Genomic DNA, 23,148 nt, shown 5'->3' with positions numbered 1-23,148 from the left:
CGTCAGCGGATCCGGTTACTGCACACAGACTGCTGGAGCGTTATAAGAAGAGAAGCAGATATAAAGTAGGGATTCTGGGGGGGGCAGGAGGCTTTGCACTTCCTGTCATTTATCTGTTGTAGGACCACTCTAGAATTGGCTGATAACAGAGAGCAATAGGCTAATTTAAACCAGCAGTTTACACTTCACCCCCTGCTCTCTGTGCTCAGTAAGTAACCTCCGGACATGACACCACCTTCCACCAATGATCGTCTGGTTTTATTAGGATTGTTCTCCAGGTTCTGCTGGGTCCCCACTTATCTGCTCCCAGGGGCCCCACCAGAAATAAGATGAACCCCAGGATGTGAACTCAGTCCTCCGGGTCCTGGTACTGAAATAACTTCATACAGTTGTGCATGCTGTCAGCCACCAGCACCAGGCCGTCCTGCCAGACGGCCAGTCCCCGAGGGCTGCTGAGGCCGTCTAGCACTATGACCCGGGCCGGTGTCCTGCCGGGAAAGTAGATAATCCGATGTGTCTGTGCCCAGTCTGATACCAGCACTCCTCCCTGACTGTCCACACACACCCCCCAGGGATTGCACAGAGCGGGGCCCGGGCTCGATTTGAGGCCCAGAACCTTGAGGAGTTGCCAGTCCTCTCCTAAGACCTTCACGCAACAGCCGCCATCCAAGCCCCTCTCAGACACGGCCACAAGCCCCTGACTATTGGAGGCCAGGAGGTAAGGCTTATTAAATCCTGGTAGCACTGTGATTTCCTTCTGTCGTCCGGAGCTTGGGTCCAGGCTCAGGGCAGAGATGGTGCCCAGTTTCATGTCCGCTACTATGAACTCATCTCTATAGTTGGCAGTGATGCCCCTCGGGGCGCCCCAGTTTCTGGACAGGACTTGCAGAAGGCGCCCGTGTTTACTATATACATCCACAGAGCGGTCGCTGGAGTTGGTCACAGCCACCAGGCCCCGATTACTCACAGCAACATCAAAGTAATTCTTTGCTTCCAATGCAAATTGTTGGAGAAGTTTCCCCCTGGTGTCCATCACCTGGAGCCGTCTGTTTCCATAATCCACTATATAGATGGAGCCAGAGCTGCTGGCAGAAATGCCATGGGGCAGGTTTAACTCTCCCCGTCCAGATCCAAACTTGCCAAACTGTCTTACAAGCCTGGTGATGCCATCTCCACCAGCGTCCAAAGCGTTGTCAGAGAGGCTCGGCTCACTCCTGCTCAGGCTTCTGGGATGCTGGGTAGATGTCTTTGGGGGCTTTCTAGAATACTGAGCCGACTTGACCCTGACCCGGATCTCACGGAGAGCACCTGACGGTGCGGGGGTGGCCACACTCCTGGGATTCGACCACGTGCTTGATGAACTAGACACAGAATCTCTCCTTTCCTTGGCAGACATTGGTCTGGTGGATCTCGAAGGAGCGGTATGTGGCCGAGATAACCTCTCGATGTACGGCAAGGATGATGAGCGCAGTATGGGTCTCCAGTTGCCTTGCAGCCTTTGATTTCTGATTTTAGCTACGGGTCTCAGCTTCCCATCCGGAACAGCTGCAGTTTGCTGTTTTGACTTTATTTTAGATTTTTCAAGTGTGATCACCGGTGGTCTCTTTCTAGACTCTCGGCTATTGGGATTCGGTGAATGGGAATATGTACCAGAATTGACCTTTGGCTGCTTCTTCTTTGGAGACTCAATGATGAAGGTATAAGAGGACTTCATACTATCGCTGGGAGAACATGACCTCTGAGGAACATTGAGAAAGTCTCCAGTGAGAGAATCCGAGGTCTCATCAGACATCCGCATGTAGTCAATGCCTGAGGCCAGTCTGTGATGTGTCACTTGAATTGCATTGGTCTCCAGTGAGGTTTCCCTGGATTTGGTGTCTTGACTACTGAAATCCATTAAGTTCAATCTGGTTACCTGTTCTCCATTGTTTTGCCTCTTGGCTGATGGGACCCGGCTGTCTCTGATGGCCAGTTGTCTGCAAGCCTTGGAATCCTTCACACCATCTGTTTTCAGACCCTCCACGATGTCTTCTGAGCTCTCAAACTCGTCTTCACACACACAGGCCGCAGTTGCTCTAAATAACGTATTTTGTTCTTGGTTGGCAACTCCATCTTGTGCTTCCTCCTCACACATCGTCTTGGTCTCGCTTTTATCATTGGTTTCTTGGAGGTTGCCCAGGATTTCTGACTCCAACCTCGTCATGGTCTCTTTTTTCATTCCAGATGCTTGATTACGTTTGGAGGACGATTTGAGCTGCTGAAATGCTTCTTTCTTAGGGTTTCTGCTAGTTCCTTTACTGGTTAGGTGCTGGGTGGAGGGTTTTTTAGACGGGTCTCCATTTGCTACCATGGCTTTTGATCCATGCAGCCTGTTAATCTTCTGTGCTGTATTTTTGTTGCCTGTGATCCAGATTTTGGTGGCCACCTGAGGACTCAGAGCTGCACTGTCGGCTTCCATGACGGCCAGATCTCTCAGAGAAAGGTTCAGCCTCTGATCTTCATGCTGTTTCCGCAGATCCACAGATGATTGGTATGTGGTGGTGGTGGACATGCACTCATGGTCGCTGTCATACTCCATCTTTCCTCCCGGATATCCCTCAGGATTGGCCGACTTGTCCTCCCACGGTGGAGTTTCATCACTTAATAGGACTGGTTGGTTTGTTGTATTCTTGCTCCAGTTGGATTCCACGCTCATGTTCAGACAAGGGATGGATAAGCCAAGAGTTTGCTCTTCACATCCAATCTCCCCTAGAGGTGTCATCTGCAGAGGCTGAGGGGAAAAGTGCACTTTCTTTAGTCTAATGTGGATGCGGTTCTTCTTGGAGAAGATGTTGGAGACTGTTCCTTGAATTTGCCTCATTACCAGTTCATTATTTTTGGAGGTGACCAGCGCTTGCTTCAGCTGGGACGACACATTGCAGATTGTGTGGACCATGCTATTGATCTCACAGACTCCATTATGTAGGGCAAGCTCGTTATCCCTCTGTATTGAGGACAGTTCATCCCTCAGCCGTTGGTGGTCTTCCTCCACCTGATTCAGGATGGACTGCTCCTGTTTAAGGATGGAAAGCAGTGTCTTCTCGAATGACTTGGACACCCTCTCATGATCTTTTGCTTGTTGTGCTTTGATCTGTTCCAGTTCTTGACAGGTTTGAGCAAGGTTGTCCAGTAAAATGGTGAAGTCACCCATGTCTACACAGCATTCACCAGCTCAAGTAACGGGAAAACAGCCTGCAGAAAGAAAGAAACTCCAGTGAGACCCACAACCTCTGATCACCCAGAAAGTCCCATCAAGCAACTGTGAATAATAAACACCTAAAACCACAAGCTTCCCTAACTAATAACCTTGAGGCCAAAACACGGGGGACATCACATCCAAATCAGTGTCATCAACATGTGTTATCTGTAAAAAAAATAAATCATAGGCAAATGTCTAGATTATCGTGTATGAAAGTTTTGGATGGTGTTTGATTGGGCTTCCCCATGAGTTCTGACTGCCATGGACTCCTCTGCACTTAAGCACTTAAGGTAGTAAGGAAATATGGTGCGTTTCGCTCATTTTTACTCCACTTTGGTAGTGCATTGAGCTGTAGGTTGGATTGCTGCTAAAAGGGAAAAAAACAAACCTCTTTAAATCTTCTTCCTTAGCGAGTGTGAACGAGCTGAGTGTGACCGGAGTGTAAGTGCAAACGGAAGTAAGTGAGTGACTTGTGATTCAGGGAGTTTGGAAGGGAGGAATTTGGACTGAATTGCTGTCTGTATATTATTAATTCTTTACATTTCTTTTTACTTAACATTTCTGTCTATTGCAATCCCCATTAGGAAATGAGCTCCATTATTGGCAATGCTATCCAGTGTACATCTTGCCACATGTATGCATTCCTTGAACAGCCGGTCGGGGTTGCTTACTGCTGCGCGAGATGTGTGCCCGTTGTGTGTTTGGAAGCCCAGGTACTGGATCTAAATGAGCAGCTGGCAACACTGAGATCCATTGACAACATGGAAAGGAGTCTGCTGCTCACTGAGAAGCTGCTCACTGAGGTAGATGTGGGGGAGGGTGGTAGTCGGGAGCTGAAGGACAGTGAGGCCGCTAGCTGGGTGTCAGTTAGAAGGGGGGGTAGAGGGAAGAGTGCCAGGGAGGCTAGTCCTGATCTGGCACACCCCAATAAGTTTGCCAAGTTGGCAGATGAGGGGAGTGACGGTACAGGGGTAGCACTACTGCAGCAAGGCTGCTCCAGTAAAGAGGGAAAAAGAAGAGCAGGGCCGGCCAGGCAGGTGCTGGTAGTGGGGGACTCAATTATTAGGGGAACAGATAGGGCAATCTCTCACAAAGACAGGGATCATCGAACAGTGTGCTGCCTACCTGGTGCTCGAGTCCCGCACATCGCTGATCGGGTTGACAGATTACTGGGAGGGGCTGGTGAGGACCCAGCGGTCATGGTGCACATTGGTACAAATGACAAAGTTAGAGGTAGGTGGAAGGTCCTTAAAGATGATTTCAGGGAATTAGGCTGCAAGCTTAAAGCAAGGACCTCCAAGGTGGTATTTTCTGAAATACTGCCTGTGCCACGCCAGAGAGGCTACGGGAGATTAGGGAGATAAATAAGTGACTCAGGAATTGGTGTATGAAGGATGGGTTTGGGTTCCTGGAGAACTGGGCCGACTTCTCAGTTTGCTACAGATTCTACTCTAGGGACGGGCTGCACCTCAATGGGGAGGGTGCAGCTGTGCTGGGGGAGAAAATGGCTAGAAGGTTGGAGGAGTGTTTAGGGATTGGGGGGGAGGGTATTAATTTTATAGGTGGGGAAGATAGTGCAGATAGTGACCTGGGCACAAATAAAGAAATTGGGGGTGGGGTTAGAACAGTCAATAAAGTAAGAAGGAATAGAGGTACAGAGAGATACATAAAATGCATGTACACTAATGCCAGAAGCCTCACCAACAAAATGGAGGAATTAGAATTAATTTTGTTGGAAAATAATTCTGACATGGTGGTGATATCGACGTGGCTGGACGAGAGCCATGACTGGGCAGGTAATTTACAGGGCTATAGTCTGTTCAGAAATGACCGTACAAACAAGCGAGGGGGGGGGGGTGTTTATATGTAAAATCATCCTTAAAACCTGTCTTGCGGGAGGATATATGTGAATATAATGAAAATGTAGAGTCCCTGTGGGTGGAGATAAGGGGAGGGGGGAAAATAATAAATTACTGATAGGGGTTTGTTATAAGTCTCCAAAAATAATGGAAGTAGCAGAGAATATCCTTATAAAGCAAATAGATGAAGCAGCGACTCAAGGAGAAGTCATTATTATGGGAGACTTCAACTACCCTGAAATACATTGGGGGACAGAAACCTGTAGTTCAAGCAAAGGTAATAGGTTACTGACAACTATGAGAGACAATTACTTTTCACAACTGGTTCGGGACCCAACAAGAAGGGGGGCACTGCTAGACCTAATATTAACCAATAGGCCAGACCGCATATCAAATATACGAGTTGGGGGTCACTTGGGTAATAGTGATCACAAAATAATACGTTTTCATGTAACCTTTAATAAGATGTGTAGTAGAGGGGTTACAAGGACTCTAAACTTCAGGAAGGCAAATTTCCAACGGTTGAGAGATGATCTTAGTGCAATAAACTGGGACGATATCCTGAGACATAAAACTACACAAAGCAAATGGGAGACATTTATTAGCATCCTGAATATGAGCTGTGCACAATATATACCCTATGGGAATAAACATGCTAGAAATAGGAGGAAACCACTATGGCTAAATAGAGCTGTAAGGGGCGCAATAAGTGACAAAAAGAAAGCATTTAGAGAACTAAAGCAAGTAGGTAGTGATGAGGCATTAAATAAATATAGAAAATTACATAAATTATGTAAAAAAACAAATCAAGGCAGCAAAGATTGAGGCAGAGAGAATCATTGCCAGAGAAAGTAAAAATAACCTCAAAATATTCTTTAACTACATAAATAGTAAAAAACTAAAAAATGATAGTGTTGGCCCCCTTAAAAATAGTCTGGGTGAAATGGTGGATGAGGATGAGGAAAAAGCCAATATGCTAAATGATTTTTTTTCAACCGTATTTACACAAGAAAATCGCATGACAGAAAACATGATCAGTGATAACAAAAATTCTCCAGTAAATGTCACTTGCTTAACCCAGCAGGAAGTACGGCGGCGTCTAAAAATCACTAAAGGTGACAAATCCCCGGGCCCGGATGGGATACACCCGCGAGTACTGCAGGAATTAAGTAACGTCATAGATAGGCCATTATTTTTAATCTTTAAAGATTCCATAATAACAGGGTCTGTACCACAGGACTGGCGTATAGCAAATGTGGTGCCAATATTCAAAAAGGGGACAAAAACCGAACTCGGAAATTATAGGCCGGTAAGCTTAACCTCTACTGTGGGTAAAATCCTGGAGGGTTTCCTAAGAGATGCTATACTAGAGTATCTGAAGAAGAAGAACCTCATGACCCAATATCAGCATGGGTTTACGAGGGACCGTTCCTGTTAGACTAATCTGATCAGTTTTTATGAGGAGGCAAGTTCTGGACTGGACCAAGGAAATGCAGTGGATGTTGTGTATATGGACTTTTCAAAAGCTTTGGATACGGTTCCACACAAAAGGTTGATACATAAAATGAGAACAATGGGGATAGGGGAAAATATATATATGTGGGTTAAGAATTGGCTCAGTGATAGGAAACAAAGGGTGGTTATTAATGGAAAACAATCAGACTGGGTCTCCGTTAACAGTGGGGTACCACAGGGGTCAGTATTGGGGTACCACAGGGGTCAGTATTGGGCCCCCTTCTCTTTAACATATTTATTAATGACCTTGTAGGGGGCATACAGAGTAATATTTCAATATTTGCAGATGACACTAAACTCCGCAGGGTAATCAATATAGAGGAGGACAATTTTATATTACAGGAGGATCTATGTAAACTAGAAGCTTGGGCTGATAAATGGCAAATGAGCTTTAATGGGGATAAATGTAAGGTAATGCACTTGGGTAGAGGAAATAAAATGTATAATTATATGCTTAATTGTAAAACACTGGGCCAAACTCTAACTGAAAAAGACCTGGGTGTATCGGTGGACGACAAGCTTACGCTTAGTGGCCAGTGTCAGGCAGCTGCTGCAAAGGCAAATAAAATAATGGGATGCATTAAAAGAGGCATAGATGCTCATGAGTAGAAGATAATTTTACCTCTATACCACACTTAGAATACTGTGTACAATTCTGGTCTCCGGTGTATAAGAAAGACATAGCTGAACTAGAGTGGGTGCAGAGAAGAGCGACCAAGGTTATTAGAGGACTGGGGGGTCTGCAATACCAAGACAGGTTATTAGAGGACTGGGGGGTCTGCAATACCAAGACAGGTTATTAGAGGACTGGGGAGTCTGCCATACCAAGACAGGTTATTAGAGGACTGGGGAGTCTGCAATACCAAGACAGGTTATTAGAGGACTGGGGGGTCTGCAATACCTAGACAGGTTATTAGAGGCCTGGGGGGTCTGCAATACCAAGACAGTTTATTAGAGGACTGGGGATCTGCAATACCAAGACAGGTTATTAGAGGATTGGGGGGTCTGCAATACCAAGACAGGTTATTAGAGGACTTGGGGGTCTGCAATACCAAGACAGGTTATTAGAGGACTGGGGGGTCTGCAATACCAAGACAGTTTATTAGAGGACTGGGGATCTGCAATACCAAGACAGGTTATTAGAGGATTGGGGGGTCTGCAATACCAAGACAGGTTATTAGAGGACTTGGGGGTCTGCAATACCAAGACAGGTTATTAGAGGACTGGGGGGTCTGCAATACCAAGACAGGTTATTAGAGGACTGGGGGGTCTGCAATACCAAGACAGGTTATTAGAGGACTGGGGATCTGCAATACCAAGACAGGTTATTAGAGGATTGGGGGGTCTGCAATACCAAGACAGGTTATTAGAGGACTTGGGGGTCTGCAATACCAAGACAGGTTATTAGAGGACTGGGGGGTCTGCAATACCAAGACAGGTTATTAGAGGACTGGGGGGTCTGCAATACCAAGACAGGTTATTAGAGGACTGGGGATCTGCAATACCAAGACAGGTTATTAGAGGATTGGGGGGTCTGCAATACCAAGACAGGTTATTAGAGGACTTGGGGGTCTGCAATACCAAGACAGGTTATTAGAGGACTGGGGGGTCTGCAATACCAAGACAGGTTATTAGAGGACTGGGGGATCTGCAATACCAAGACAGGTTATTAGAGGACTTGGGGGTCTGCAATACCAAGACAGTTTATTAGAGGACTGGGGATCTGCAATACCAAGACAGGTTATTAGAGGATTGGGGGGTCTGCAATACCAAGACAGGTTATTAGAGGACTTGGGGGTCTGCAATACCAAGACAGGTTATTAGAGGACTGGGGGGTCTGCAATACCAAGACAGGTTATTAGAGGACTGGGGGGTCTGCAATACCAAGACAGGTTATTAGAGGACTGGGGATCTGCAATACCAAGACAGGTTATTAGAGGATTGGGGGGTCTGCAATACCAAGACAGGTTATTAGAGGACTTGGGGGTCTGCAATACCAAGACAGGTTATTAGAGGACTGGGGGGTCTGCAATACCAAGACAGGTTATTAGAGGACTGGGGGATCTGCAATACCAAGACAGGTTATTACACTTGGGGTTATTTACTGTGGAAAAAAGAAGGCTTAGGGGTGATCTTATTACTATGTACAAGTATATGAGGGGACAGTACAAAGACTTTTCTACTGATCTTTTTACTCTGAGGCCTGAGACGGGGACAAGGGGGCATCTTCTATGTCTGGTGGAAAGAAGGTTTAATCATAATCACAGACGCAGATTCTTTACTGTAAGAGCAGTGAGACTATGGAGCTCTCTGCCGCATTATGTGTAATGAGGGATTCACTACTAACATTTAAGAAGGGCCTGGATGAAAAGTATAATATTACAGGTTATATATACTAGACTCCTTGATAGGGCATTGAACCAGGGAACTAGTCTGATTGTCGTATGGAGTCGGGAAGGAATTTTTTTCCCCAATGTGGAGCTTAGTGTTTGCCACATGTTTTTTTTTTGCCTTCCTCTAGATCAACATGTTAGGCTATGGGGTGAACTAGATGGACTTAGTCTTCCTTCAACCTTAAATACTATGTTACTCTGGACAAATTGTCACAAGTTCCTCCTAGCCCACCACACTGAATCACAGCCGTGAAGCACCTGCTGTCGAGCGCTATGGAAGGGATCTGCCACTATGGTGGCACCATTGATGGCGCTGCAGGAGATGAGCACGACTGTGTCGATCTATAAATGGGCATGGACTCGGCCACCCTAAAAAACGACAAGATGCAACTAATGTGTGATTCTAGCTGAGGAACGTCTACTTGTGTAGATCACCTCCTGTAGAAGTAAATGATGGCAGTGCTGGACCTTCTGTATGACTCCATGCTGCAGCCACCAGTGGTATGCACTGGATTACCTGGAGTGTGAGCTCTGCGCTTCAGTTTACAGACATTGGGCATCTAATTATCAGCAGCATCCAGATCCAGCACAGACGCTCATAGTGTAAACAGATATCACAGACGTCTTAGATTATACATGAGAACAGGATGATGCTCAGGGACACAGGAAACGAGGACACAACCAAAAGACTCAAGATCCTCTGGTAGTGTGGAAATAATTGGGACAGATGGCAATATCTGGTACAGACCACTAAAATTAAGAATGTAAATGTGGTGGGACCCCAACACCAGAGCCCTGATTACCAGGGGTGGGAGAAGCCAGATCCTCACTAATCATCTGATCACTGGGGTTAGGAGAAGCCGGATCCTCACCAATCATCTGATCACTGGGGTTAGGAGAAGTCGGATCCTCTCCAATCATCTGATCACTGGGGTTAGGAGAAGCCGGATCCTCGCCAATCATCTGATCACTGGGGTTAGGAGAAGCCGGATCCTCTCCAATCATCTGATCACTGGGGTTAGGAGAAGCCGGATCCTCACCAATCATCTGATCACTGGGGTTAGGAGAAGCCAGATCCTCACTAATCATCTGATCACTGGGGTTAGGAGAAGCCGGATCCTCACCAATCATCTGATCACTGGGGTTAGGAGAAGCCGGATCCTCGCCAATCATCTGATCACTGGGGTTAGGAGAAGCCAGATCCTCACTAATCATCTGATCACTGGGGTTAGGAGAAGCCGGATCCTCGCCAATCATCTGATCACTGGGGTTAGGAGAAGCCGGATCCTCGCCAATCATCTGATCACTGGGGTTAGGAGAAGCCGGATCCTCGCCAATCATCTGATCACTGGGGTTAGGAGAAGCCGGATCCTCGCCAATCATCTGATCACTGGGGTTAGGAGAAGCCGGATCCTCACCAATCATCTGATCACTGGGGTTAGGAGAAGCCGGATCCTCACCAATCATCTGATCACTGGGGTTAGGAGAAGCCGGATCCTTACCAATCATCTGATCCCTGGGGTTAGGAGAAGCCAGATCCTCACCAATCATCTGATCACTGGGGTTAGGAGAAGCCAGATCCTCACCAATCATCTGATCACTGGGGTTAGGAGAAGCCAGATCCTCACCAATCATCTGATCACTGGGGTTAGGAGAAGCCGGATCCTCACCAATCATCTGATCACTGGGGTTAGGAGAAGCCGGATCCTCTCCAATCATCTGATCACTGGGGTTAGGAGAAGCCAGATCCTCACTAATCATCTGATCACTGGGGTTAGGAGAAGCCAGATCCTCACTAATCATCTGATCACTGGGGTTAGGAGAAGCCGGATCCTCACCAATCATCTGATCACTGGGGTTAGGAGAAGCCGGATCCTCACCAATCATCTGATCACTGGGGTTAGGAGAAGCCAGATCCTCACCAATCATTTGATCACTGGGGTTAGGAGAAGCCAGATCCTCACTAATCATTTGATCACTGGGGTTGGGAGAAGGCGGATCCTCAATCATTTGATGACCAGTGGAGGAAGAAGCCAGATCCTCATTAATCATCTGATCACCAGGGGTGGGAGAAACCAGATCCTCACCAACCAGTTGATCACTGGGGGGAGGGGAGTAGGAGAAACCAGGTCCTCATTAATCATCTGATCCACATGGGGTGGGAGAAGCCAGATCCTCACCAGTCATCTGATCACCACGGGGTGGAATAAGCTAGATTCTCACCAATCATCTGATCACCAGTGGTGGGAGAAACCAAATCCTCACTAACCATCTAATCACTGGGGTTGGGAGAAGCCAGATTCTCACCAATCATCTGACCACCAGTGGAGATAGAAGTCAGATCCTCACCAATAATTTGATCACCAGGGGTGGGAAAAACCAGATCCTCACCAACCATCTGATCACCACGGGTAGGATAAACCAGATCCTCACCAATCATCTGATCACCAAGGGGGAGAAGCCAGATCCCCACCAACCAGCTGATCACCAGGAGGTGGAATAAGCTAGATTCTCACCAATCATCTGGTCACCAGGGGGTGGAGTAAGCTAGATCCTCAAGAAATCATCTGATCACCAATGGTGGGAGAAACCAGATCCTCACCAATCATCTGATCACCAGGGATGGGAGAAATCAGATCCTCACTAATCATCTGATCACAGGGGTGGGGGTGGAGAAGCCAGATCATCAGCGGTCATCTGATCACTGGGGTGGGGGAGGGAAGGGGGAGTCAGATCCTCAGCTGTCATCTGATCACTAAGGGTGTGAGGAGCCAGATCTGCACCAATAATCTGATCACTGGGGTTGAGAGAAGCCATATCTTCACCAATCATCTGATCACCAGTGGAGAAAAAAGCCAGATCCTCATGAATCATTTGATCACCAGCGATGGGAGAAACTGGATCCTCACCAACCATCGTAAGTGACATCATTATGGCCACATTATCTATCTTACAGAAGAGTTTAAGAGCAGTATGAATCCACTGTCCTCCTGGAAGAAAGGTGCAACCACTATGTGGACTCCACTGCGGTGTCCTGGACGGTCATATCCACTGATTGCTGTCACTGACCCTGTTGTGGTGGAAATATCTGAGGTGCCCATATTCTGAGTTCCATACTCTAAGTGCTGTGCACCCCCAGCAAAACACCCCCCGCTCAGTAGTATAATGCCACTATAGTCAGGTATGTTACTGTTATGCAGAGTATTGAGTTATTAAAGGAGTAGTCCATTAATGAGCAACCCCTTATTAATGGGCCCATGGACTGGTGCTGTTCCCTACCATACTCTGTGGTGTATCACCCGCTGATCCATTAGATTCAACATACAGCGTGGACGTCGGCGTTCACTGAACGACTTTAGTGTTCACACTTCTTCCGAGAGAAAGAATGATGTTTGCTGGGTGGTGGATAGGAAATGTATGGTCCAATAAGCGGAAAAAGATTTTGTACTGTGTCCTCAAAGATAATGTGCACTGAGTAGGTAGGTCGTGGGTGAGTGTGGGTCAATTATGCATTCAAAACTGTGTAAGCAGCAAGCTCACTGCCTCATGTAAGACTGTGTAACCGGTGAGCTCGCTGCCTCATGTAACACTGCGTAACAGGCAAGCAAACTGCCTCATGTGAGACTGTAACCAGCAAGCTCACTGCCTCATGTAAGACTGTGTAACCAGCAAGCTTGCTGTCTCATGTAAGACTGTGTAACCAGCAAGCTCACTGCCTCATGTAAGACTGTGTAACCAGCAAGCTCACTACCTCATGTAAGACTGTGAAACCCTCAAGCTTGCATCCTCGTGTATGACTATATAACCAGCAATCTCAGTACCTCATGTAAGACTGTGTAACCGGCAAGCTCGCTGCCTCATGTAACACTGTGAAACCCTCATGCTTGCTGACTCATGTAAGACTGTGTAACCAGCAAGCTCACTACCTCATGTAAGACTGTATAACCAGCAAGCTCAATACCTCATGTAAGACTGTGTAACCGGCAAGCTCGCTGCCTCATGTAAGATTTAAACCCTCAAGCTTGCTGCCTCATGTAAGACTGTATAACCAGCAAGCTCACTACCTCATGTAAGACTGTGTAACCGGCAAGCTTGCTGCCTCATGTAAGACTGTGTAACCGGCAAGCTTGCTACCTCTTGTAAGACTGTGAAACCCTCAAGCTTGCTGCCTCATGTAAGACTGTGTAACCAGCAAGCTCACTACCTCATGTAAGACTGTATAACCAGCAAGCTCAATACCTCATGTAAGACTGTGTAACCGGCAAGCTCGCTGCCTCATGTAAGATTTAAACCCTCAAGCTTGCTGCCTCATGTAAGACTGTATAACCAGCAAGCTCACTACCTCATGTAAGACTGTGTAACCGGCAAGCTCGCTGCCTCATGTAAGACTATGAAACCCTCTAGCTTGCTGCCTCATGTAAGACTGTGTAACCAGCAAGCTTGCTACCTCATGTAAGACTGTGTAACCAGCAAGTTCACTGCCTCATGTAAGACTGTGTAACCAGCAAGCTCACTACCTCATGTAAGACTGTATAACTGGCAAGCTCGCTGCCTCATGTAACACTGTGAAACCCTCAAGCTTGCTGCCTCATATAAGACTGTGTAACCAGCAAGCTTGCTGCCTCATATAAGACTGTGTAACCAGCAAGCTCACTACCTCATGTAAGACTGTGTAACCGGCAAGCTCGCTGCCTCATGTAAGACTGTGAAACCCTCAAGCTTGCTGCCTCATGTAAGACTGTATAACCAGCAAGCTCACTTCCTCATGTAAGACTGTGTAACCGGCAAGCTTGCTACCTCTTGTAAGACTGTGAAACCCTCAAGCTTGCTGCCTCATGTAAGACTGTGTAACCAGCAAGCTCACTACCTCATGTAAGACTGTATAACCAGCAAGCTCAATACCTCATGTAAGACTGTGTAACCGGCAAGCTCGCTGCCTCATGTAAGATTTAAACCCTCAAGCTTGCTGCCTCATGTAAGACTGTATAACCAGCAAGCTCACTACCTCATGTAAGACTGTGTAACCGGCAAGCTCGCTGCCTCATGTAAGACTATGAAACCCTCTAGCTTGCTGCCTCATGTAAGACTGTGTAACCAGCAAGCTTGCTACCTCATGTAAGACTGTGTAACCAGCAAGTTCACTGCCTCATGTAAGACTGTGTAACCAGCAAGCTCACTACCTCATGTAAGACTGTATAACTGGCAAGCTCGCTGCCTCATGTAACACTGTGAAACCCTCAAGCTTGCTGCCTCATATAAGACTGTGTAACCAGCAAGCTTGCTGCCTCATATAAGACTGTGTAACCAGCAAGCTCACTACCTCATGTAAGACTGTGTAACCGGCAAGCTCGCTGCCTCATGTAAGACTGTGAAACCCTCAAGCTTGCTGCCTCATGTAAGACTGTATAACCAGCAAGCTCACTTCCTCATGTAAGACTGTGTAACCGGCAAGCTTGCTACCTCTTGTAAGACTGTGAAACCCTCAAGCTTGCTGCCTCATGTAAGACTGTGTAACCAGCAAGCTTGCTGCCTCATGTAAGACTGTGTAACCCGCAAGCTCACTGCTTCCTGTAAGACTGTGTAACCAGTGAGCTTGCTGCCTCATGTAACAATGCGTAACTGGCAAGCTCGCCGCCTCACGTCAGACTGTACCCAGCAAACTCACTGCCTCATATAAGACTGTGTAACCAGCAAGCTCACTACCTCATGTAAGACTGTAACCATCAAGTTCGCTGCCTCATGTAAGTCTGTGAAACGCTCAAGCTTGCTGCCTCATGTAAGACTGTATAACCAGCAAGCTCACTTCCTCATGTAAGACTGTGTAACCGGCAAGCTTGCTGCCTCATGTAAGACTGTGTAACCGGCAAGCTTGCTACCTCTTGTAAGACTGTGAAACCCTCAAGCTTGCTGCCTCATGTAAGACTGTGTAACCAGCAAGCTTGCTGCCTCTTGTAACAATGCGTAACTGGCAAGCTCGCTGCCTCACGTTAGACTGTAACCAGCAAACTCACTGCCTCATATAAGACTGTGTAACCGGCAAGCTCGCTGCCTCATGTAAGTCTGTGAAACGCTCAAGCTTGCTGCCTCATGTAAGACTGTATAACCAGCAAGCTCACTTCTTCATGTAAGACTGTGAAACCGGCAAGCTTGCTGCCTCATGTAACACTGTATAACCAGCAAGTTCACTACCTCATGTAAGAATGTGTAACTGGCAAGCTCACTGCCTTATGTAAGACTGAAATCCTCAAGCTCGCTGCCTCATGTAAGAGTGTGTAACCAGTGAGCTCGCTGCCTCATGTAACAATGAGTAACTGGCAAGCTCGCTGCCTCAAGTGAGACTGTAACCAGCAAGCTCACTGCCTCATGTAAGACTGTGTAACCAGCAAGCTCACTACCTCATGTAAGACTGTGTAACCGGCAAGCTCGCTGCCTCATGTAAGACTGTGAAACCCTCAAGCTTGCTGCCTCATATAAGACTGTGTAACCAGCAAGCTTGCTGCCTCATGTAAGACTGTGTAACCAGTGAGCTCGCTGCCTCATGTAACAATGCATAACTGGCAAGCTCGCTGCCTCAAGTGAGACTGTAACCAGCAAGCTCACTGCCTCATGTAAGACTGTGTAACCAGCAAGCTCACTACCTCATGTAAGACTGTGTAGCCGGCAAGCTCGCTGCCTCATATAAGACTGTGAAACCCTCAAGCTTGCTGCCTCATATAAGACTGTGTAACCAGCAAGCTTGCTGCCTCATGTAAGACTGTGTAACCAGTGAGCTCGCTGCCTCATATAACAATGCGTAACTGGCAAGCTCGCTGCCTCAAGTGAGACTGTAACCAGCAAGCTCACTACCTCATGTAAGACTGTGTAACCGGCAAGCTCGCTGCCTCATGTAAGACTGTGAAACCCTCAAGCTTGCTGCCTCATGTAAGACTGTATAACCAGCAAGCTCACTACCACATGTAAGACTGTGTAACTGGCAAGCTTGCTGCCTCATGTAAGACTGTGAAACCCTCAAGCTTGCTGCCTCATGTAAGACTGTAACCAGCAAGCTTGCTGCCTCATGTAAGACTGTATAACCACCAAGCACACTGCCTCATGTAAGACTGTGTAACCAGTGAGCTCGCTGCCTCATGTAACAATGTGTAACTGGCAAGCTCGCTGCCTCACGTGAGACTGTAACCAGCAAACTCACTGCCTCATGTAAGACTGTGTAACCGTCAAGCTCGCTGCCTCATGTAAGACAATTAAACCCTCAAGCTTGCTGCCTCATGTAACACTGTGAAACCCTCAAGCTTGCTGCCTCATATAAGACTGTGTAACCAGCAAGCTTGCTGCCTCATGTAAGACTGTGTAACCAGCAAGCTCACTACCTCATGTAAGACTGTGTAACCAGTGAGCTCGCTGCCTCATGTAACAATGCGTAACTGGCAAGCTCGCTGCCTCAAGTGAGACTGTAACCAGCAAGCTCACTGCCTCATGTAAGACTGTGTAACCAGCAAGCTCACTAACTCATGTAAGACTGTGTAACCGGCAAGCTCGCTGCCTCATGTAAGACTATGAAACCCTCAAGCTTGCTGCCTCATGTAAGACTGTGTAACCAGCAAGCTTGCTACCTCATGTAAGACTGTAACCAGCAAGCTCACTACCTCGTGTAAGACTGTGTAACTGGCAAGCTCGCAGCCTCATGTAACACTGTGAAACCCTCAAGCTTGCTGCCTCATATAAGACTGTGTAACCAGCAAGCTTGCTGCCTCATGTAAGACTGTGTAACCAGCAAGCTCACTACCTCATATAAGACTGTGTAACCAGTGAGCTCGCTGCCTCATGTAACAATGCGTAACTGGCAATCTCGCTGCCTCAAGTAAGACTGTAACCAGCAAGTTCACTGCCTTATGTAAGACTGTGTAACCAGCAAGCTCACTACCTCATATAAGACTGTAACCGGCAAGCTCACTGCCTTATGTAAGACTGTGTAACCAGCAAGCTCACTACCTCATGTAAGACTGTGTAACCGGCAAGCTTGCTGCCTCATGTAAGACTGTGAAACCCTCAAGCTTGCTGCCTCATGTAAGACTGTGTAGCCAGCTAGCTTGCTGCCTCATGTAAGACTGTGTAACCAGCAAGCTTGCCTCATGTAAGACTGCGTAACCAGCAAGCTCACTGCCTCCTGTAAGACTGTGTAACCAGTGAGCTTGCTGCCTCATGTAACAATGCGTAACTGGCAAGCTTGCTGCCTCACGTTAGAGTGTAACCAGCAAACTCACTGCCTCATGTAAGACTGTATAACCACCAAGCACACTGCCTCATGTAAGACTGTGTAACCAGTGAGCTCGCTGCCTCATGTAACAATGTGTAACTGGCAATCTCGCTGCCTCACGTTAGACTGTAACCAGCAAACTCACTGCCTCATATAAGACTGTGTAACCGGCAAGCTCGCTGCCTCATGTAAGTCTGTGAAATGCTCAAGCTTGCTGCCTCATGTAAGACTGTATAACCAGCAAGCTCACTTCCTCATGTAAGACTGTGTAACCGGCAAGCTTGCTGCCTCATGTAACACTGTATAACCAGCAAGTTCACTACCTCATGTAAGAATGTGTAACTGGCAAGCTCGCTGCCTTATGTAAGACTGAAACCCTCAAGCTCGCTGCCTCATGTAAGAGTGTGTAACCAGTGAGCTCGCTGCCTCATGTAACAATGAGTAACTGGCAAGCTCGCTGCCTCAAGTGAGACTGTAACCAGCAAGCTCACTGCCTCATGTAAGACTGTGTAACCAGCAAGCTCACTACCTCATGTAAGACTGTGTAACCGGCAAGCTCGCTGCCTCATGTAAGACTGTGAAACCCTCACGTGAGACTGTAACCAGCAAACTCACTGCCTCATGTAAGACTGTGTAACCGTCAAGCTCGCTGCCTCATGTAAGACAATTAAAACCTCAAGCTTGCTGCCTCATGTAGCACTGTGAAACCCTCAAGCTTGCTGCCTCATATAAGACTGTGTAACCAGCAAGCTTGCTGCCTCATGTAAGACTGTGTAACCAGCAAGCTCACTACCTCATGTAAGACTGTGTAACCAGTGAGCTCGCTGCCTCATGTAACAATGCGTAACTGGCAAGCTCGCTGCCTCAAGTGAGACTGTAACCAGCAAGCTCACTGCCTCATGTAAGACTGTGTAACCAGCAAGCTCACTACCTCATGTAAGACTGTGTAACCAGCAAGCTCGCTGCCTCATGTAAGACTATGAAACCCTCAAGCTTGCTGCCTCATGTAAGACTGTGTAACCAGCAAGCTTGCTACCTCATGTAAGACTGTAACCAGCAAGCTCACTACCTCGTGTAAGACTGTGTAACTGGCAAGCTCGCAGCCTCATGTAACACTGTGAAACCCTCAAGCTTGCTGCCTCATATAAGACTGTGTAACCAGCAAGCTTGCTGCCTCATGTAAGACTGTGTAACCAGCAAGCTCACTACCTCATATAAGACTGTGTAACCAGTGAGCTCGCTGCCTCATGTAACAATGCGTAACTGGCAAGCTCGCTGCCTCAAGTGAGACTGTAACCAGCAAGTTCACTGCCTTATGTAAGACTGTGTAACCAGCAAGCTCACTACCTCATATAAGACTGTAACCGGCAAGCTCACTGCCTTATGTAAGACTGTGTAACCAGCAAGCTCACTACCTCATGTAAGACTGTGTAACCGGCAAGCTTGCTGCCTCATGTAAGACTGTGAAACCCTCAAGCTTGCTGCCTCATGTAAGACTGTGTAGCCAGCTAGCTTGCTGCCTCATGTAAGACTGTGTAACCAGCAAGCTTGCTGCCTCATGTAAGACTGCGTAACCAGCAAGCTCACTGCCTCCTGTAAGACTGTGTAACCAGTGAGCTTGCTGCCTCATGTAACAATGCGTAACTGGCAAGCTTGCTGCCTCACGTTAGACTGTAACCAGCAAACTCACTGCCTCATGTAAGACTGTGTAACCAGCAAGTTCACTACCTCATGTAAGACTGTAACCGGCAAGCTCGCTGCCTCATGTATGTCTGTGAAACGCTCAAGCTTGCTGCCTCATGTAAGACTGTGTAACCAGTGAGCTCGCTGCCTCATGTAACAATGCGTAACTGGCAAGCTCGCTGCCTCACGTGAGACTGTAACCAGCAAGTTCACTACCTCATGTAAGATTGTAACCGGCAAGCTCGCTGCCTTTTTATAAGACTGTGAAACCCTCAAGCTTGCTGCATCATGTAAGACTGTGTAACCAGTGAGCTCGCTGCCTCATGTAACAATGCGTAACTGGCAAGCTCGCTGCCTCACGTGAGACTGTAACCAGCAAGTTCACTACCTCATGTAAGACTGAGATCATGTAGAGACCCCTGTGTATCCCCCAGTCCTCCTGTCACTCACCTGTACATACACCTGAGATCATGTAGAGACCCCTATGTATCACCCAGTCCTCCGGTCACTCACCTGTACATACACCTGAGATCCTGTAGAGACCTCTGTGTATTCCCCAGTCCTCCTGTCACTCACCTGTACATACACCTGAGATCATGTACAGACCCCTGTGTATTCCCCAGTCCTCCTGTCACTCACCTGTACATACACCTGAGATCATGTAGAGACCCCTGTGTATTCCCCAGTCCTCCTGTTACCTGTACATACACCTGAGATCATGTAGAGACCCCTGTGTATTCCCCAGTCCTCCTGTCACTCACCTGTACATAGACCTGAGATCATGTAGAGACCCCTGTGTATTCCCCAGTCCTCCTGTCACTCACCTGTACATACACCTGAGATCATGTAGAGACCCCTGTGTATCCCCCAGTCCTCCGGTCACTCACCTGTACATACACCTGAGATCATGTAGATACCCCTGTGTATTCCCCAGTCCTCCTCTCACTCACCTGTACATACACCTGAGATCATGTAGAGACCCCTGTGTGTCCCCCAGTCCTCCGGTCACTCACCTGTACATACACCTGAGATCATGTAGAGACCCCTGTGTATCCCCCAGTCCTCCGGTCACTCACCTGTACATACACCTGAGATCATGTACAGACCCCTGTGTGTCCCCCAGTCCTCCTCTCACTCACCTGTGCATACACCTGAGATCATATAGAGACCCCTGTGTATCCCCCAGTCCTCCGGTCACTCACCTGTACATACACCTGAGATCATGTACAGACCCCTGTGTATCCCCCAGTCCTCCTGTCACTCACCTGTACATACACCTGAGATCATGTAGAGACCCCTGTGTATTCCCCAGTCCTCCTCTCACTCACCTGTACATACACCTGAGATCATGTAGAGACCCCTGTGTATCCCCCAGTCCTCCGGTCACTCACCTGTACATACACCCGAGATCATGTAGATACCCCTGTGTATTCCCCAGTCCTCCTCTCACTCACCTGTACATACACCTGAGATCATGTAGAGACCCCTGTGTGTCCCCCAGTCCTCCGGTCTCTCACCTGTACATACACCTGAGATCATGTAGAGACCCCTGTGTATCACCCAGTCCTCCGGTCACTCACCTGTACATACACCTGAGATCATGTACAGACCCCTGTGTGTCCCCCAGTCCTCCTCTCACTCACCTGTACATACACCTGAGATCATGTACAGACACCTGTGTATCCCCCAGTCCTCCTGTCACTCACCTGTACATACACCTGAAATCATGTAGAGACCCCTGTGTATTCCCCAGTCCTCCTCTCACTCACCTGTACATACACCTGAGATTATGTAGAGACCCCTGTGTATTCCCCAGTCCTCCGGTCACTCACCTGTACATACACCTGAGATCATGTAGAGACCCCTATGTATCACCCAGTCCTCCGGTCACTCACCTGTACATACACCTGAGATCATGTACAGACACCTGTGTATCCCCCAGTCCTCCTGTCACTCACCTGTACATACACCTGAAATCATGTAGAGACCCCTGTGTATTCCCCAGTCCTCCTCTCACTCACCTGTACATACACCTGAGATTATGTAGAGACCCCTGTGTATTCCCCAGTCCTCCTCTCACTCACCTGTACATACACCTGAGTTCATGTAGAGACCCCTGTGTATACCCCAGTCCTCCTGTCACTCACCTGTACATACACCTGAGATCATGTAGAGACCCCTATGTATCACCCAGTCCTCCTGTCACTCACCTGTATATACACCTGAGATCATGTACAGACCCCTGTGTATTCCCCAGTCCTCCTGTCACTCACCTGTACATACACCTGAGATCATGTAGAGACCCCTGTGTATTCCCCAGTCCTCCTCTCACTCACCTCTACATACACCTGAGATCATGTAGAGACCCCTGTGTATTCCCCAGTACTCCTCTCACTCACCTGTACATACACCTGAGATCATGTAGAGACCCCTGTGTATACCCCAGTCCTCCTGTCACTCACCTGTACATACACCTGAGATCATGTAGAGACCCCTATGTATCACCCAGTCCTCCTGTCACTCACCTGTACATACACCTGAGATCATGTACAGACCCCTGTGTATTCCCCAGTCCTCCTGTCACTCACCTGTACATACACCTGAGATCATGTAGAGACCCCTGTGTATTCCCCAGTCCTCCTCTCACTCACCTCTACATACACCTGAGATCATGTAGAGACCCCTGTGTATACCCCAGTCCTCCTGTCACTCACCTGTACATACACCTGAGATCATGTAGAGACCCCTATGTATCCCCCAGTCCTCCTGTCACTCACCTGTACATACACCTGAGATCATGTACAGACCCCTGTGTATCCCCCAGTCCTCCTGTCACTCACCTGTACATACACCTGAGATCATGTAGAGACCCCTGTGTATTCCCCAGTACTCCTCTCACTCAGCTGTACATACACCTGAGATTATGTAGAGACCCCTGTGTATCCCCCAGTCCTCTTGTCACTCACCTGTACATACACCTGAGATCATGTACAGACCCCTGTGTGTCCCCCAGTCCTCCTCTCACTCACCTGTACATACACCTGAGATCATGTAGAGACCCCTGTGTATCACCCAATCCTCCGGTCACTCACCTGTACATACACCTGAGATCATGTAGAGACCCCTGTGTATCCCCCAGTCCTCCTGTCACTCACCTGTACATACACCTGAGATCATGTAGAGACCCCTGTGTATCCCCCAGTCCTCCTGTCACTCACCTGTACATACACCTGAGATCATGTAGAGACCCCTATGTATCCCCCAGTCCTCCTGTCACTCACCTGTACATACACCTGAGATCATGTAGAGACCCCTATGTATCACCCAGTCCTCCGGTCACTCACCTGTACATACACCTGAGATCATGTAGAGACCCCTGTGTATCCCCCAGTCCTCCTGTCACTCACCTGTACATACACCTGAGATCATGTAGAGACCCCTGTGTATCCCCCAGTCCTCCTGTCACTCACCTGTACATACACCTGAGATCATGTAGAGATCCCTGTGTATCCCCCAGTCCTCCTGTCACTCACCTGTACATACACCTGAGATCATGTAGAGACCCCTGTGTATCCCCCAGTCCTCCTGTCACTCACCTGTACATACACCTGAGATCATGTAGAGACCCCTGTGTATCCCCCAGTCCTCCTGTCACTCACCTGTACATACACCTGAGATCATGTAGAGACCCCTGTGTATCCCCCAGTCCTCCTGTCACTCACCTGTACATACACCTGAGATCATGTAGAGACCCCTGTGTATCCCCCAGTCCTCCTGTCACTCACCTGTACATACACCTGAGATCATGTAGAGACCCCTGTGTATCCCCCAGTCCTCCTGTCACTCACCTGTACATACACCTGAGATCATGTAGAGACCCCTGTGTATCCCCCAGTCCTCCTGTCACTCACCTGTACATACACCTGAGATCATGTAGAGACCCCTGTGTATCCCTCCCGTCCCCATCGCTCACCTGAGATCATGGCAGATCCCCTCGCTGTCTTCTCCTCTGTGTACAGATCTGGTTACTAACAACTCCTAGCAGATCCCGTCTCCGGCTCCAGGTTACGGCCAGGATGTGTCCAGCAGCAGATGGGAGGGAGGAGACAGGTGCAATGTTTGATACCTGTGCTGGGGACAGGGGGAGGGGTGGGTGTCCTGTAAACTCTGCACTCCCTTACATTACAATTATACCTAATTACACAG

The 23,148-nt window shown here is 48.0% G+C and overlaps 1 protein-coding gene across 1 annotated transcript; it reads right to left on the bottom strand.

The window, feature by feature from the left end:
• Window positions 1–92: 92 nt before the first annotated feature.
• Window positions 93–23,062, bottom strand: LOC141188830 (uncharacterized). The gene is made up of 2 exons (XM_073661090.1): window positions 22,916–23,062; window positions 93–3,231 (listed from the first exon to the last, which is right to left on the bottom strand). Exon 2 carries the CDS (start codon window positions 3,188–3,190, stop codon window positions 350–352), a length of 2,841 nt encoding a protein of 946 aa, XP_073517191.1. The 5' UTR covers window positions 3,191–3,231; window positions 22,916–23,062; the 3' UTR covers window positions 93–349.
• Between the last annotated feature and the right edge of the window lie 86 nt (window positions 23,063–23,148).

The sequence above is a fragment of the Phyllobates terribilis genome, unplaced genomic scaffold (genome assembly GCF_046119375.1).
Source record: "Phyllobates terribilis strain yellow unplaced genomic scaffold, ASM4611937v1 Scaffold_2__4_contigs__length_985480577, whole genome shotgun sequence".
Lineage (NCBI taxonomy): Eukaryota > Metazoa > Chordata > Amphibia > Anura > Dendrobatidae > Phyllobates > Phyllobates terribilis.
The sequence above is the reverse complement of the archived record's forward strand: the minus strand, read 5'-3'. Positions and strand labels throughout refer to the sequence as shown.